Raw genomic sequence first — 16,393 nt, 5'->3', positions numbered from 1 at the left:
AGCTGTACCACTGGTGTTACCAAATTAAAACTCCAGGTTGCACAGCAATATACAAAAATGTTCGACCAAATTGGTCACACTTTAGAGCCCTGACCACTGCAATATCTTATTTTGATGTGTTAGATTTTTGTAGATACACTACATGGCCAAAAGTATGGGGCACCGGTTCGTCGAACATCTCGTTCCAAAATCATGGGCATTAATATGGAGTTGGTCCCCCCTTTGCTGCTATAACAGCCTCCACTCCTCTGGGAAGGCTTTCTACTAGATGTTGGAACACTGCTGTGCGGACTTGCTTCCATTCAGCCACAAGAGTATTAGTGAGGTCGGGCACTTATGTTGGGCGGTTAAACCTGGCTCGCAGTCGGCGTTCCAATTCAACCCAAAGGTGTTTGAAAGAGTTGATGTCAGGGCTCTGTGCAGGCCTGTCAAATTCTTATACACTGAGTGATTCATCACTCCAGGGAACGAGTTTCCACTGCTCCAGAGTACAATGGCGGCAAGCTTTATACCACTCCAGCCGATGCTTGGCATTGCGCATGGTAATCTTAGGCTTGTGTGTGGCTGCTTGGCCATGGAAACCGATTTCATGAAGCTCCCAATGAACAGTGCTTGTGCTGTTCATCATTCCAGAGGCAGTTTGGAACTCAGTAGTGAGTGTTGCAAAGAGGACAGACGATTTTTACGCGCTACGCACTTCAGCACTTGGCAGTCCCGTTCTGTGATCTTGTGTGTCCCGCTGAGCCGTTGTTGCTCCTAAATGTTTCCACTTCACAATAACAGCACTTACAGTTGACCAGGGCAGCTCTAGCAGGGCAGAAATTTGACGAACTGACTTGTTGGTAAGGTGGCATCCTATGACGGTGCCACTTTGAAAGTCACTGAGCTCTTCAGTAAGCCCATTCTACAGCCAATGTTTGTCTATGGAGATTGCATGGCTGTGTGCTCGGTTTTATACACCTGTCAGCAACGGGTGTGGCTGAAATAGCCAAATTTACAAATTTTAAGGGGTGTCCACATACTTTTGTATATATAGTGTACCCTGAGATAGCCTTTTTTGCAGATAAAGTTGGACTGAGAGTATAGGGAAACACCCTGCTTGACAACACAGTGCAATTCCTTTACCTTTTTACTCATTGTCAGTGGCAACTTGTGACCCCGTTGTCCCTGTACAATGGACTGACTCCTGATCAAACGCTATTCACACATCTTCTATTCACCATTCACACATCTTCTATTCACCATTCACACATCTTCTATTCACTATTCACACAAAATCCACCTCTTCTTAATTCCTTCCAGTAACATCAAAGGGGATACGATCTCTTATAGTCACAACTCATCTCTCTTCTACCTCTACATTCCCTCTCTCTCTGTGCCTCTCTCTCTCTCTCTCTCTTGTTTCTCTCCCTCACACACACTTACATCTTCCCTGTTTGTTTCTGTGACCTTGAACAGGGGTGATAAGGACTGCTTTACCCAACATGGACCGTGAAATGAAGGAGCTATACCAGGTCCTTATTCAGGCCAAGGATATGGGCGGGCAGCTGGGGGGACTGGCCGGAACAACCACCATCAACATCACCCTCAGCGACGTCAACGACAACCCCCCCAGGTTTTCAAAAAGTGTGCCACATTGCATTTAAATGACAACAGTTTTGTTTGCTGTTAGCCAATAAATCTAGTAAGTCTAACTAGTATGAAAGTTGAATGCCTGTGTAAATTGTGTGTGCTGAATGTCACCTTATATCTCTAGGCAATTTTATGTTAATTTAATGATGAATTAGTATTAATTAGTGTAAATCAATTATAATGAGGTTATGCACTGTCTATACATAATCAATTGTTTAAAATGACCATAGAAGCGATAACTGCACAGAGGATAATGTGAGTCTGTTGTCCTTACGTAACACTACCGCCGGGACTTGACACATACAAGAATCAGCCAATGACAGATTGTATTTGAAACCTTCTTGTCCGTCTTTATTTTCCGGCAGGTATTCTCCACCTCAGGGTCCCAGAATCATCGTCTGTGGGCTCAGCAGTAGGGAAGTTCAGAGCTCATGACCTGGACACTGGGAAGAATGCGGAGGTGGAATATTCTATACTTCCTGGTGATGAAGGCAACATGTTTGACATCACCTCCAACGGGCACAGTCAGGAGGGAATCATAGTCCTTAGAAAGGTAGGAATTCACAACCCTTCACCGGTCACTTAATTTAACTTTCACCCTTTTTCTCTGTGATGAGGATACTGTAGGTCCAGAAATGATATCCATTGCACTAGGCTTTGGGACAGTTTCTCAATTTCCTTCCATGATAATTTCAGATCTGTTAGGATAGATCATGAGCAAAGCTGCTCACTTGGATAATTATAATAATGGACTACTTGGGCCTTGGAATATGAATAGATCATTTCTGCATACCTCCTCTTATCACAGCTACAAACCACCATCAGAACCTAACCAGGAGGAAGTATAGAGAACTTGATGATCCCTATTTTCTGGAAGTCTAAAAAAAATGTGTGATATTTTTTGCAGGAAAGTGCCCACCCACTGGGCACGGACGTCATGTCAATGTCTATTCCACATTGGTTCAACGTCACGTGGAAACAATGTTGAGTCAACCAGTCTGTGCCCAGTGGGCAATGTTTTTGGATTTAGCTGACATGAATAAATAAATGCCTCCGAGGCTAGGATCAGAAAACACACCTCCTGATGGGATGTGACAAGCAGGAACCCCTTTAGACATCCTCTTTACAGCAGCTCTTCTCTCTGTGACCCACAGACTTCCAAACTCTTTTCTTCACATAAATGGATAGTTGCACCAAAAGCTTTTGTACTGGGTTTGAGTGCACCTCTCGTTTTGTTCTGGGATGATATTATTACTTGTTCACAGATGGCGTCTGTATCTTGCAGCTATGAGAGTTTCCTCGTAAATACTGTGTTTTCTGTATCTGGAGGACGTCCTTGGTTAGATAGAAGTTTCCCGAAGTGCCACTTGCATTTGTGTGACAATGAAACTTCAAAGCATTTGGCACTTTCTTGCAAATACATAGTGGGAATTATATATAAATGCACCATTGCCTTCTGAAATTGAAGTTATAACAGGGCCATCATTTTGTAGATCTTTGTATCACAGCCATCTGTCTTATTGCTCTGTCTATTGCTCCCACTCTCTAACTGTAAGACATCTATAAGGTCCTGACAAGTAGCCCAAAATGACAAACCATATACCTGACTTGTGTACATTTGCTAAAACAGCACCTGACCACCCACTGTGAAAGCCTAGGTGTCGGAGGAAAGTATAGAAAATTGCTGAGACAGGTTATTTTACTCCCGTCTCTGACTTAGGGAGGGCTCAGCCAAGGCTTGCCACAGTGTGATAAGAGGATTTGGAATAATGGGTTCAAGGGATAATCGGCTCCGTCAAAATAAAAGATTATAGTGAAATGGTAGGTAAACAGTCTGTGGGATTTGAATGCCCTCTACATGTATTTATGTGTCAAGATATCGGGGTCTTTCTACATTGGACAGTTTGCTGGATTTAGTTTCAGTCTGAAAGCACAACCTAATCTAAGATATGCTTCAAGACTCCAGTAGTTATTATCTATAAGGTTCCAACCTTTATACGTTAGACAATCAACCTCTGATTGATTTGAGATAATATGATCTCTTTCCAACCTGAGCTCTGGTATATTACAAAAGTAGTTATTACCATGTGGATTATCAGTGAAATAAAAAAAGTCTCCCCTCTCATTTTAAGTAGTAGGTTGAGGCGCTTTGCTATCCCATTGATCTCCTAGATGATGAGACAAGGGAGGTGTCAGGCACACAGGAGGCAAAGTGAAAACAGCAGGAGCTTCCTGGTACAAATACTGTAATTGACACCTCTGTGCCGATGATAAGACATTTCACTAGGTTGCGGATTTGTGGTGGAAGGTAGAGTAGGAGGATATAGGCCCAAACTAACAAAGGGTGGGTTCAATTTCCAGATCATTCATATTTTCCCTGCTAATTTACATTTATGCAGTGTTGCAGGAATTATGTTCCCTGCATGTAACACTGAACGGTGCTTTTAGGATGGGATAGCACTCATGCTGTGGTGTCTGTCCTCCTGCATCACCGGCCCAGTCCTGTTGTCTGTCTGGTTGTTATCTAGTTAGCAGGGTGGCTGCCATTTTCACAGATGACCAGATGTTTGCATGCATGTGCCTCAGACAGGGACTGCTGTGTGTGTGTTGACAGTGAGAACTGTTTAGCTGTATGCACAAACTAGGGACCTAGCTGAGATAATGTAAGACTGTAACATAGGGTTAGAAAGCTGTTCTCAAAGTCTCTTCCTGAAAATCTGTCAAAACCTAAGCACTCACTTTTCAAGTCTCAAATTGCCTTTACTTAATACCCATCCCGGATCCGGGATCCTCCTCATCAAAAAAGCTGACTAGCATAGCCTAGCCTAACGGGACAGGGATATCATATAATATAATTTTCATGAAATCACAAGTCCAATACAGCAAATGAAAGATAAACATCTTGTGAATCCAGCCATCATTTCCGATTTTTTAAATGTTTTACAGCGAAAACACAATATGTATTTCTATTAGCTAACCACAATAGCCAAACACACAACCGCATATTTTCACCATGTTTCCACCGCATATGTAGCTTTCACAAAACCGACAAAATAGAGATAAAATTAGTCACTAACCAAGAAACAACTTCATCAGATGACAGTCTTATAACATGTTATACAATACATTTATGTTTTGTTCGAAAATGTGCATATTTGAGGTATAAATCATAGTTTTACATTGCAGCCACAATCACAAATAGCACCAAAGCAGCCAGAATAATTACAGAGAGCAACGTGAAATACATAAATACTCATCATAAAACATTTATGAAAAATACATGGTGTACAGCAAATGAAAGATAAACATCTTGTGAATCCAGCCAATATTTCCGATTTTTTTAAGTGTTTTACAGCGAAAACACAATATATATTTCTAGTAGCTCACTACAGTAGCCAAACACACAACGCAATTTACTCCCCGCAAAAATAGCTTGCACAAAACCGACAAAATAGAGATAAAATTAATCACTAACCTTGAACAAATTCATCAGATGACAGTCTTATAACATCATGTTATACAATACAATTATGTTTTGTTCGAAAATGTGCATATTTAGAGCTACAAATCCTGATTATACATTGTGAATACGTAGCATCGATTCACCAGAATCTCCGGAGATATTTTGGACACTCACCTAATCTGACCAAAGAACTCATCATAAACTTTACATAAAAATACTTGTTGTATGGCAAATGAAAGATACACTGGTTCTTAATGCAACCGCTGTGTTAGATTTAAAAAAATAACTTTACCATAACATACAGCTTGCGTTATTGTGAGACAGCGCTCACCAAAACGGCGGAGAATAGGAGTCAACATTTTACACAGAAATACGAAATAACATCATAAATGTTTTCTTACTTTTGCTGAGCTTCCATCAGAATGTTGTACAAGGAGTCCTTGGTCCAGAATAAATCGTTGTTTGGTTTTAGAATGTCCATTTCTTCTGTCGAATTCGCGCCACAATGCTAGCCAAGGTTGCTAACATTCCCATCCTCTCTTGACGCAAAGAACGGAAAACTCCAAAAGTCCCAATAAACGTTGAATAAACTGATAAAACTCGGTTGAAAAAACCTACTTTATGATGTTATTATCATATGTATGAAATAAAATCAGAGCCGGAGATATTCGCCGTGTAAACCGAACGCTTTTCAGAAGACAATGTCAAGCTCCGCCGCGCACCTTCGAAGACAAAGAAAATTCCGGACCTGTCACTCCAAAAGCTCTTGTTCGGCCTCAGATCAAGCTAGACACCCCATTCCACCTTCCACTGCCTGTTGACATCTAGTGGAAGGCGTATGAAGTGCATGCATATCGATAAATAAAAGCCAGTTGAATAGACAGGCCCTGAAACAGAGCCTCGTTTTTAGATTTTTCACTTCCTGTATGGAAGTTTGCTGCAGAATTAGTTCTGTTTTACTCACAGATATAATTCAAACAGTTTTAGAAATTGTGTTTTCTATCCAAAAGTAATAATAATATGCATATTGTATGATCTAGAAAAGAGTACGAGGCCGTTTCATTTGGGCACGATTTTTTCCAAAGTGAAAACAGCGCCCCCCTATTGACAAGAAGTTCGCTGAGACACTGAAGAACATGAATCTGTTTTGGTAAAAGCACATGGAAACCAACCCTTTTGGTTCATTTTAGATTAATCAATCTTGGTTGGTGCAGTTAATGGTGACATTTCCATATCAAAGTGCTTGACTTCCGTGTCTGTTGAGCATACTAAACTGAACAGAGGTGTTAACAAACTGAACCAGGACAAGTATGTCCCCCTAAGCTTTGTACTTGACCATTGCACAGTATATTCCATGTTCATGTAAAATGTTAGCTTTTTTGAAGGTGTTAATTCAATCATTCTATGTTGATTGATATTTCTGAGTAATAAATGCATTTTACTTTGATGATTACGCCTTCACTCATTATGTTTCAGCATCTCGACTACGAAAACAAAAAGTCGTACACCTTTAAAGTAGAGGCCTCCAACGCTCACCTGGACCCCCGGTTCCTCCACCTGGGCCCTTTCAAAGACACCGCCACAGTCAAGGTCAATGTGCTGGATGTGAACGAACCCCCTGTGTTCACTAAGACCTCTTACACCATAGATGTGTATGAGGATACTCCTGTGGGCACAATTATTGGATCAGTTACTGCACAGGACCTAGACGCAAGCAGCAGTGCAGTTAGGTTCGTCATCATGCATACATTTATACATTGTATATACAGTACCAGTCAAAAGTTTGGACACACCTACTCATTCAAGGATTTTTCTTTATTTTTACTATTTTCTAAATTGTAGACTAATAGTGAAGACATCAAAACTATGAAATAACACATATGGAGTCATGTAGTAACCAAAAAAGTGTTAAACAAATCTAAATATATTTTAGATTTGAGATTCTTCAAAGTAGCCACCCTTTGCCTTGATGAAAGCTTTACACACTCTTGGCATTCTCTAATCCAGCTTCACCTGGAATTCTTTCCCAACAGTCTTGAATGAGTTCCCACATATGGTGAGCATATATTTCCTTCACTTTACGATTGGCTCATTCACCCCCCTCCTCTCCCCTGTAACTATTCCCCAGGTCGTTGCTGTAAATGAGAACGTGTTCTCAGTCAACTTACCTGGTAAAATAACGGATAAATAAAAAATAAATAAAAAAATAAAACTCTAACTCATCCCAAACCATCTCAATTGAGTTGAGGTAAGGTGATTGTGGAGGCCAGGTCATCTGATGTAGCACTCCATCACTCTGCTTCTTGGTCAAATAGCCCTTACACAGCCTGGAGGTGTGTTGGGTCATTGTCCTGCTAAAAAACAAATGATAGTGCCACTAAGCGCAAAGATGGGATGGCGTATCTCTGCAGAATGCTGTGGTAGCCATGCTGATTAAGTGTGCCTTGAATTCTAAATAAATCACAGACAGTGTAACCAGCAAAGCACCCCCACACCATCACACCTCGTCCTCCATCCTTCACGATGGGAACCACACATGCGGAGCATCCGTTCACCTACCAATAATGGAACCAATAATCTCAAATTATGACTCAGCAGACCAAAGGACAGATTACCACTGGTCTAATGTCCATTGCTCGTGTTTCTTGGCCCAAGGAAGTCTCTTCTTCTTATTGGTGTCCTTTAATAGTGGTTTCTTTGCATCAATTCGACCATGAAGGCCTGATTCACGCGGTCTCCTCTGAACAGTTGATGTTGAGATGTGTCTGTTACTTGAACTCCGTGAAGCATTTATTTGGGCTGCAATCTAAGGTGCAGTTAACTCTAATGAACTTATCCTCTGCAGCAGAGGTAGCTCTAGGTCTTCCTTTCCTGTGGCGGTCCTCATGAGAGCCAGTTTCATCATAGCGCTTGATGGTTTTTGCGACTGCACTTGAAGAAACTTTCAAAGTTCTTCAAATTTTCCAGATTGACTGACCTTCATGTCTTAAAGTAATGATGGACTGTCATTTCTCTTTGCTTATTTGACCTGTTCTTGCCATAATATGGATTTGGTATTTTACCAAATAGGGCTATCTTCTGTATACCACCCCTACCTTGTCACAACACAACTGATTGGCTCAAACGCATTAAGAAGAAAAGAAATTCCACAAATTAACTTTTCACAAGGCACACCTGTTAATTATAATGCATTCCAGGTGACTACCTCATGAAGCTGGTTGAGAGAATGCCAAGAGTGTACAAAGCTGTCATCCAGGCAAAGGGTGGCTACTTTGAAGTATCTCAATTATAAAATATATTTGGATTTGTTTAACCATTATTTGGTTACTACATGATTCCATATGTGTTATTTCATAGTTTTGATGTCTTCACTATTATTCTACAATGTAGAAAATAGTCAAAATAAAGATAAACCCTTGAATGAGTAGGTGTGTCCAAACTTTTGACTGGTACTGTATTTAATAAGTGTTATTTGCCTACTGTATGTTTACTTAAAGGTGAGATCCATCAAGGCTGGGGTTGAGAAATGGGTTCATCATGGGCTGAGTTACTTTACATTTGGGCACCTATCTCTGACATCTTAAACGGCAACAAAACCCAACTGTCGCTCTGCTCTTTAGAGGTATAAATGAACACTGACATCTATTATCACATTTGGCCTGTTGTTTGTCGTCATCTTTCAAATGTTTTTCAAGTACAGTTGACTTCCACTCTGTTAGTGTTGAGAGCGGGAATGTGAGACGCAGGACATGTCTTGCACAAGACCATCAAAATACTTTGTAGCCCAGCTGTGTGTTTTTTGTTGTCTATGAATATTTCATGGCTTACTACAAATGGAAGAGGCAGTAATTCACCTTGCTTGAAAGGCAGTCTTCGTGATGGCTGCTTAATATTTTAGAGCATTACATTTGTCATCGTTCTTTTGGAATACGGAACACTTAAACATACTAAAACGCTGATCAAAACACAACCAGGCTGCATCCCAAATGTCATCCTATTCCCTATGTAGGGCACTTCTTTTGACCAGGCCCTGGGAATAGGGAATAGGATGACATTTGGGAAAAATCCTTAGTCTCTACATGAAAAGAAAAAGATAAATCTTCTGTGTAATGTTTGCTGTCATAGCCTTGGTCTTTATTGGATTGATCGTTCTGACATTTCTCCTTGGGGACCAATAAAATATGTATCTATCGCTATAGATCTATTACGTAGAAAAGGTATGGCAAAAATAGTTCAGCTGTAAGTCTTGATTGAGAGATGCCATGTGAGGTTGAAGGAATCACATGTATATGTTTATTATATGTTTTCTGCGTGTTTTGTAGGTACTCTATTGAGTGGAAGAGGCCTGTGGACAGCTGCTTTGACATTGATACTGTGGAAGGGACCATCTCCACCAACGAGATGTTGGACAGAGAGAGTAATAGGCAGCACAATATCTCTGTAGTGGCCACTAAAGTTAGTAAGTATTGGGACGAAGAGTTAATATGTATATAATATATATTAATATTAGAGGAGGCTGGTGGGAGGAGCTATAGGAGACAGGCTCACTGTAATGGCTGGACTGGAATTAATGGAACGGAGTCAAACACGTTGTTCCATGTGCTTGATGTGTTTGGTAACATTAATTTATTCAATTCCAGCCATTACAATGAGCCAGTCCTCCTATAACCCCTTCCACCAGCCTCCTCTGGTTAATATACAATGCATTTGGAAAGTAATTAGACCCTTGACTTTTCCACATTTCGTTACGCTACAGCCTTATTCTAAAATTGATTAAATATTCATTATTTCTCGTCAATCTACACACCCTTTTGCTATGAAACACGAAATTGAGCTCAGATGCATCCTGTTTCCATTGATCATCCTTGAGATGTTTCTACAACACATTCAATTGATTGGACATGATTTGGAAAGACACACACCTGTCTATAGAAGGTCCCACAGTTGACAATGCATGTCAGAGCAAAAACCAAGCCATGAGGTTGAAGGAATTGTCCGTAGAGCTCAGAGACAGGATTGTGTCGAGGCACAGATCTGGGGAAGGGTACCAATAGATTTCTGAAGCATTGAAGGTCCCAAGAACACAGTGGCCTCCATCATTCTTAACCTCTCTTGGGCACGTGAGACGGTAGCGTCCCACCTCTTCAACAGCCAGTGAAACTGCTGGGCGCCAAATTCAAATACAGAAATACTCATTATAAAAATTCTAAAAACAAAATATATTTTACATAGGTTTAAAGAGTAACTTCTTGTGAATCCAACCACGGTGTCAGATTTAAAAAATGCTTTACGGCGAAAGCATACATTACTATTATGAAAACATAGCCCACAAGACAAATCATTACAAACAGTAGCCAGCAGAATAGAACAGTTACACAATTTAGAAATAGAGATAAAATTAATCCCTTACCTTTGATGATATTCATATGGTTGCACTCAGCAGACATTCATTTACTCAATAAATGTTCCCCTTGTTCGATAAAGTCTCTTTATACCCAAACACCTCAGTTTTGTTCGCGCGTTTTCTTCAGTAATCCACAGGCTCAAACGCAGTCAAAACAGGAAGACAAAAAAATCTAAATTGTATCCGTAAAGTTCATAGAAACATGTCAAACGATGTTTATATTCAAACCTCAGGTTGTTTTTAGCCTAAATAATCGATACTATTTCAACCGGACAATAACGTCGTCAATATAAAATGTAAATAAGAAACACACTCTCTCGGTTGTGCGCAAGAAAAAGCTCTGTGAAACTTTAGGGTCCACTCATTCAGACTGCTCTTACTTCCTCATTTTTCAGAATACAAGACTGAAACACTTTCTAAAGACTGTTGACATCTAGTGGAAGGCATAGAAATGGCAAGTTGAGTCCTAAGTCAAGGGATACTGTAATGGCATTGAATAGAAAACTACAACCCCCCCCAAAAACTACTTCCTGAATGGATTTTTCTCAGGTTTTCGCCTGCCAAATCAGTTCTGTTAAACTCACAGACACTATTTTAACAGTTTTGGAAACTCTAGAGTGTTTTCTATCCAAATCTACCAGTTATATGCATATCATATCTTCTGGGCCCGAGAAACAGGCCGTTTAATTTGGGCATGCATTTCATCCAAAATTCCGAATGCTGCCCCCTACCCTAGAGAAGTTAAATGGAAGAAGTTTGGAACCACCAAGACTCTTCCTAGAGCTGGCTGGCTGCCCGGCCAAACTGAGCAATCGGGGGAGAAGGGCCTTGCTAAGGGAGGTGACCAAGAACCCAATGGACACTCTGACAGAGCTCTAGAGTTCCTCTGTGGAGATGGGAGAACCTTCTAGAAGGACAACCATCTCTGCAGCACTCCACCAATCAAACTCCCCAAATACAGGTGTGCCAAATGTGTAGCATCATACCCAAGAAGACTTTAGGCTGTAATCGCTATCAAAGGTGCTTCAACAAAGTACTGCGTAAAGTGTCTAAATACTTATGTTAATGTGATATTTCAGTTTTTTACTTTTAATACATTTGCAAACATTTCTAAAAACGGTTTTTGCTTTGTCATTATGGGGTATTGTGTATAGATTGATGAGGAAAAACAACAATTTAATCAATTTCAGAATAAGGCTAAAACGTAATAAATGTGAAAAAAGGGGTCTGAATACTTTCCGAGTGCACTGTATATCCGCCTGCGGCCGTATTCACAAAGCCTCTCAGAGTAGAAGTGTTGATCTAAGATTTTTTTTTTTTAAATCCTTTTAAATCATCATGAACAAGAGGGGGGCCCTGATCCTAGATCAGTGCTTCTCTAAGACGCGTTGTTAATAACGGTCCTGGAGCAAATAACTTGGATGGAGTTTGCAGTAGTTCACCTACACACACAATGTTCCTTTCTTTTGGCACCATCTAGTGGAATTGACTTATACTCATAGTAATGCAGACTGACAGACTACATGAACTAATGCTATTTCTCCACTGAAAGGGCTGCTTTTCATATGGGAAGCTTTTCAATTGGAAAAAATAATTAGCATGATAAGCAAATCACCCAATACAATCAACACATATTATTAATATCTTATAATTTGTCTGTACTGCCATTTATTTTTCTATTATTTTTTTCTATTTTTTTCAATTACTTTTAAGTGTTGTGTCATTTCATTGTCAATTTCATATTGATTGAATGAGGCATGCAATTCCAAATGCAAACAGATAGTGTCACTGTTGCATATTTTATCAAGCTAGAATTAACATGTGCCCAATAAACCACAACACTGATTGTTTGAAAAAGCAGTTCAGACATGATAAGAGAAAGGGCTTTTGCAATGCTCACTCATTTGTGATGCTCACTGAGGTCCACTATGTGCATGGTGTATTTATTATGTGTTGTATGATTACTGTTTTCTTTGATTCTGCAGACAACCCTCTCCTATCCAACAAGGTCACAGTCACAGTCAATGTGCTGGATGTCAACGAGTTCCCTCCGGAGCTTGCCGTTCCCTTTGACACTTTTGTCTGTGAAAATGCAGAAGTAGGCCAGGCAAGTACAATTCCACTGTGAGAAAGGCTGTGTGCGTGAGTGCGTGTGTATGCGCGTGCGTATGTGAGAGAGAATGAAAGAGAATAATTGTGATAAATAGTTTCTCCACTTGGTTCTAAAGTTGAAAGCTCTTTGTGCTTTGCCAGGTAATTCAGACCATCAGTGCTACGGACAAGGATCTTCCCGCTGTTGGACAGAGGTTCTTCTTCAAGTCCCCTAGGGAAATCAGAAACAGGAATTTCACCGTGCGAGACTTTGGAAGTAAGCCATATTTTTTCCCTCCAGAAAAGAGATCAAGAGAGAGAGATCAAGAGAGAGAGATCAAGAGAGAGCGATCGAGAGAGAGAGAGAGAGAGAGAGAGATCGAGAGAATAGTTGTGGCACGTTCAATAAGGATTTTTTTGTAGAAAGGGTTTTTATACAATAATATTATACAGAGACTATCTATTATGATGCAGTGCCAGTGACTCACTGCAAATCTGTTTTCTTGATACTATCTCCCTACAATATCCACAAACAATTGGTATTGTTAAGAGTTTTTGTCACGACCCAGGGGATGTCAGGCACTGCAGCCCCCACAAGCCCCCCACCCCCCTAGGAAATGATCTCTAAAACAACATTTTCTCTCAGCCTCATGGCAAAATGTGTAAAATAGCTTGACATTTTCTTTTTTCGAAACTGCACTACGCCACTAATACCAGGGTGCAAACGAGAGTGTCCAATCAGGCCCGCGTGTGGTTTGAGTAAAAAATAAAATGAACTCAGTATACTTTAAAATGACTCAAATCAAATTGAAACAAACAATTTGTAGATTGTGCCCAGCTCGCTAATAATCACCAGAATGAAAGCTAGACATAGAAAATTCCCAGAACGATGGATAGAGAACAATTATTTTCCAATTTTGATGTAGAGGAAATGCAACAAATTTTCAATGCGGCCCTCCGGACCTCACTGAAGACCGAATGCGGCCCCCAGGGCAAGATGAGTTTGACACCCCTGCCCTAGAGCCTTACCATCTCACCAACCTCTGTTCGTATTTTTCTAACACAATAACGCATAAATATCAGGCTTGATTCAGAGGGACAGCAGCGCTCATGGCAATTGCAGAAAACAGGCACAAGGTGTGCTTTAATGGCTCCTACTTGTCAAGTGAGATCTTTGTCCAGCCAGGCAGAGGGAAGGCTGTACAGAGTCAGTTCACAACCACTATCCTGGTGCTGGAGAGGAGAGGAGGCAGGGCACATCTCGACACTTCATCTCTGTATAGCCGTAAAAACGGCAGGCCTGTGTTTGTTTCTCAGAGCCTTGCATTGTGCTGCTGGCCCTATTTGTTTTCTGTTGTACATTCTAAGTACACACCTTCACCTTATTTCAAATAAGCTGAGAAGCAAAAGCGGTAAAAGTGACATTTCAGATACAATTCAACATCTCCCCTGAAGAAAAATTGTGCTTGATAAAGGTCGGGCTTAGACATCAGCAAATGCATGTAGCCCAAGACCGGCAGCGATGTAGATCTTTAGTACAGGTCCCTATATTCCTCCAGGAACAAAGAGGATTACATAAGAACTAAGAAAGTACTGCATGTATATGTACTCTGTTGCATTACAAGTGAACAATCTCTGATCTCATTTGGTTTTCAGACAACACTGCGGGGATCGTGACCAGGCAGACGTATAGGATTTCAGTCAGATATTAGAGTTAATCGTTAATGGACGTGTGGGGTTTCAGCCATGTTGGATTAATGGTTGTCATTTGGTTTCCAGACAACACTGCGGGAATAGTGACCAGATGTGTAGGGTGCCAGGATGGATTTATTGATTGATTTGAGACATGTAGGGTTAATGATTGTGTCATTTGGTTTCCAGACAACACGGCGGGGATAGTGACCAAGCGTGTAGGGTTCCAGAGGCGGGTCCAGGAGTACTACGTGATACCTGTGGTGGTGGAGGATAATGGGTATCCAGCCCAGAGCAGCACCGGCACCCTCACTGTACGAGTGTGTGCCTGTGTGACTGACGGGTCACTCCTGTCCTGCATGGCAGAGGCAGTCTTCCTACCAATGGGCCTCAGCACCTGGGCAGTGATGGCCATTTTACTGTGCATGGTCATACTCCTGCGTAAGTCCTGTCTATCATTCAGACTGCGATCCTGGTGCAGAAGCAGAGTATTTCTGAACTTTTCATCTGACACCTTGAGAATGAGAGTAATAATGATTACCACAAGTATTAATTTCCAACTACAGTATAGACTCTGTAAATGCAATTAATCGAAATGTTAAACTGTCATTTTACACTAGGGGGAGCTGAAGTCCTAACATACAGTAACTTCATTAAATTGACGTTACAATTTGAAAAATGGCCCTTGAAACAGTCCCATAATCATAATCATACTTATAGGTCGATTTAGCTCACTTATCTTGGTCTGGCCACTCCCCCCCTACTTTTTCCTACTAAAGTATAATCTCTTGATGTTGCATAACACAGTGAGCACTTCAGTAGTATGGAGTAGGCTGCTGTGCTGTAGTCTCTACTGTCTGCCATTGGGAAAGAGGAAAAGGGGAGGGAGAGGGAGATGAAAGCCAGGTGAAACAGCCTTTCATCCTGTCTCAGTACTACAATAGTGACAGATAGCATGTCAGAAATGGATCCCGGCTGGCCTCAGGCTGTGATTATTTTAAGTTCTCCTGCTAAAAAAAGAATGTCTGGAGAAATAAGGAAATTAGCTAATGGCTCCTAACACATGACTTCCGACTGTCTCTCTTCCCATACCCTCCTACAGTACCTTGAAAGGCTCTTGAAATGCACGTCAATGTATATTTTCACTGCAGTACATCTATGTATGTAAAAGATAACACACTGTGTGTGCTTGGTTCTTTTATGCTGTAGCGATCTTTGCACTCTATGTCGGCCTGAGACGGCAGAAGAAGAGGGAGACGTTGATGTCATCCAAGGAGGACATCCGGGACAACGTGATCCACTACGATGACGAGGGGGGCGGCGAGGAGGACACCCACGCCTTCGACATGGGCACTCTGAGGAACACCAAAGCCATCAAGGAAAAAATTATCCGCAGGGGCACAGGGTCAGAGGTCACCGCCCAAACTGAGATCAATGAGTCGACCCCCACCACAGAGGGCAGCGCGGACATTATCAGGGACTACATCCACCAGCGTCTCCAGGAGAACCGCCTGGGTTTCTCTGCTCCGCCGTATGACTCACTGGTCACGTATGCCTACGAGGGGGATGGGTCGGTGGGCGAGTCGCTAAGCTCCATCGAGTCGTGGATGGCAGACGGTGGAGAAGACTTCAAATACCTCAGCGAATGGGGGACGCCCTTTAAAACTGTAGCGGGGATATTAGACAAAGACTAAACAGATCTTCCCGTGGCGGAAGTGGAGGAGAGCCGAGAGTACTTGTGAGGACAAGAAAAGCAGAAAAGACTAATGTGTTATATTTATGGTAGATTTGTTTTTAAAGACAATGGGAATAAAATCAAGCCTTTCAGTTCAGTTTTAATCATATTTTGTGGTGGTTGTTTACTTAGAAGGCAGAACATTTGAAATGTTTTATTCAAATAAACTTGATAACCCTCTCAAAGTGCCTCAGGAACTGCTCTGTTTGTATGTAACTAAACATTTTTGTCCGAATAACCAGAATCTACAAAATGTCTTTCAAAAAAAGTATATTTAAAAGAGTCCCTCTCAACCATCCTCACATAGGCCAGCTGCACTCACACAATTGTGCTAAACTTGGCCTTTAGACAATAAACCTTCAAAAGCATGCAATTG

General features: G+C 41.2%; 1 protein-coding gene across 1 annotated transcript in view; it reads left to right on the top strand.

The window, feature by feature from the left end:
* The window catches only part of LOC120019840 (cadherin-12-like), a 28,457-nt gene extending 12,481 nt beyond the window's left edge, over positions 1-15,976 (top strand). The window contains exons 4-11 of the mRNA XM_038963256.1: positions 1,459-1,626; positions 1,998-2,185; positions 6,572-6,825; positions 9,418-9,554; positions 12,485-12,606; positions 12,753-12,867; positions 14,472-14,723; positions 15,492-15,976. Of these exons, the coding sequence (XP_038819184.1) occupies positions 1,459-1,626; positions 1,998-2,185; positions 6,572-6,825; positions 9,418-9,554; positions 12,485-12,606; positions 12,753-12,867; positions 14,472-14,723; positions 15,492-15,976 (1,721 nt within the window). The remainder of the gene's footprint in view (positions 1-1,458; positions 1,627-1,997; positions 2,186-6,571; positions 6,826-9,417; positions 9,555-12,484; positions 12,607-12,752; positions 12,868-14,471; positions 14,724-15,491) is intronic.
* The last annotated feature ends 417 nt before the right edge of the window (positions 15,977-16,393 follow it).

Source organism: Salvelinus namaycush, chromosome 25 (genome assembly GCF_016432855.1).
Source record: "Salvelinus namaycush isolate Seneca chromosome 25, SaNama_1.0, whole genome shotgun sequence".
Taxonomy (NCBI): domain Eukaryota; kingdom Metazoa; phylum Chordata; class Actinopteri; order Salmoniformes; family Salmonidae; genus Salvelinus; species Salvelinus namaycush.
Note: the sequence above shows the minus strand (reverse complement) of the source record. Positions and strands in the feature narration are given on the sequence as shown.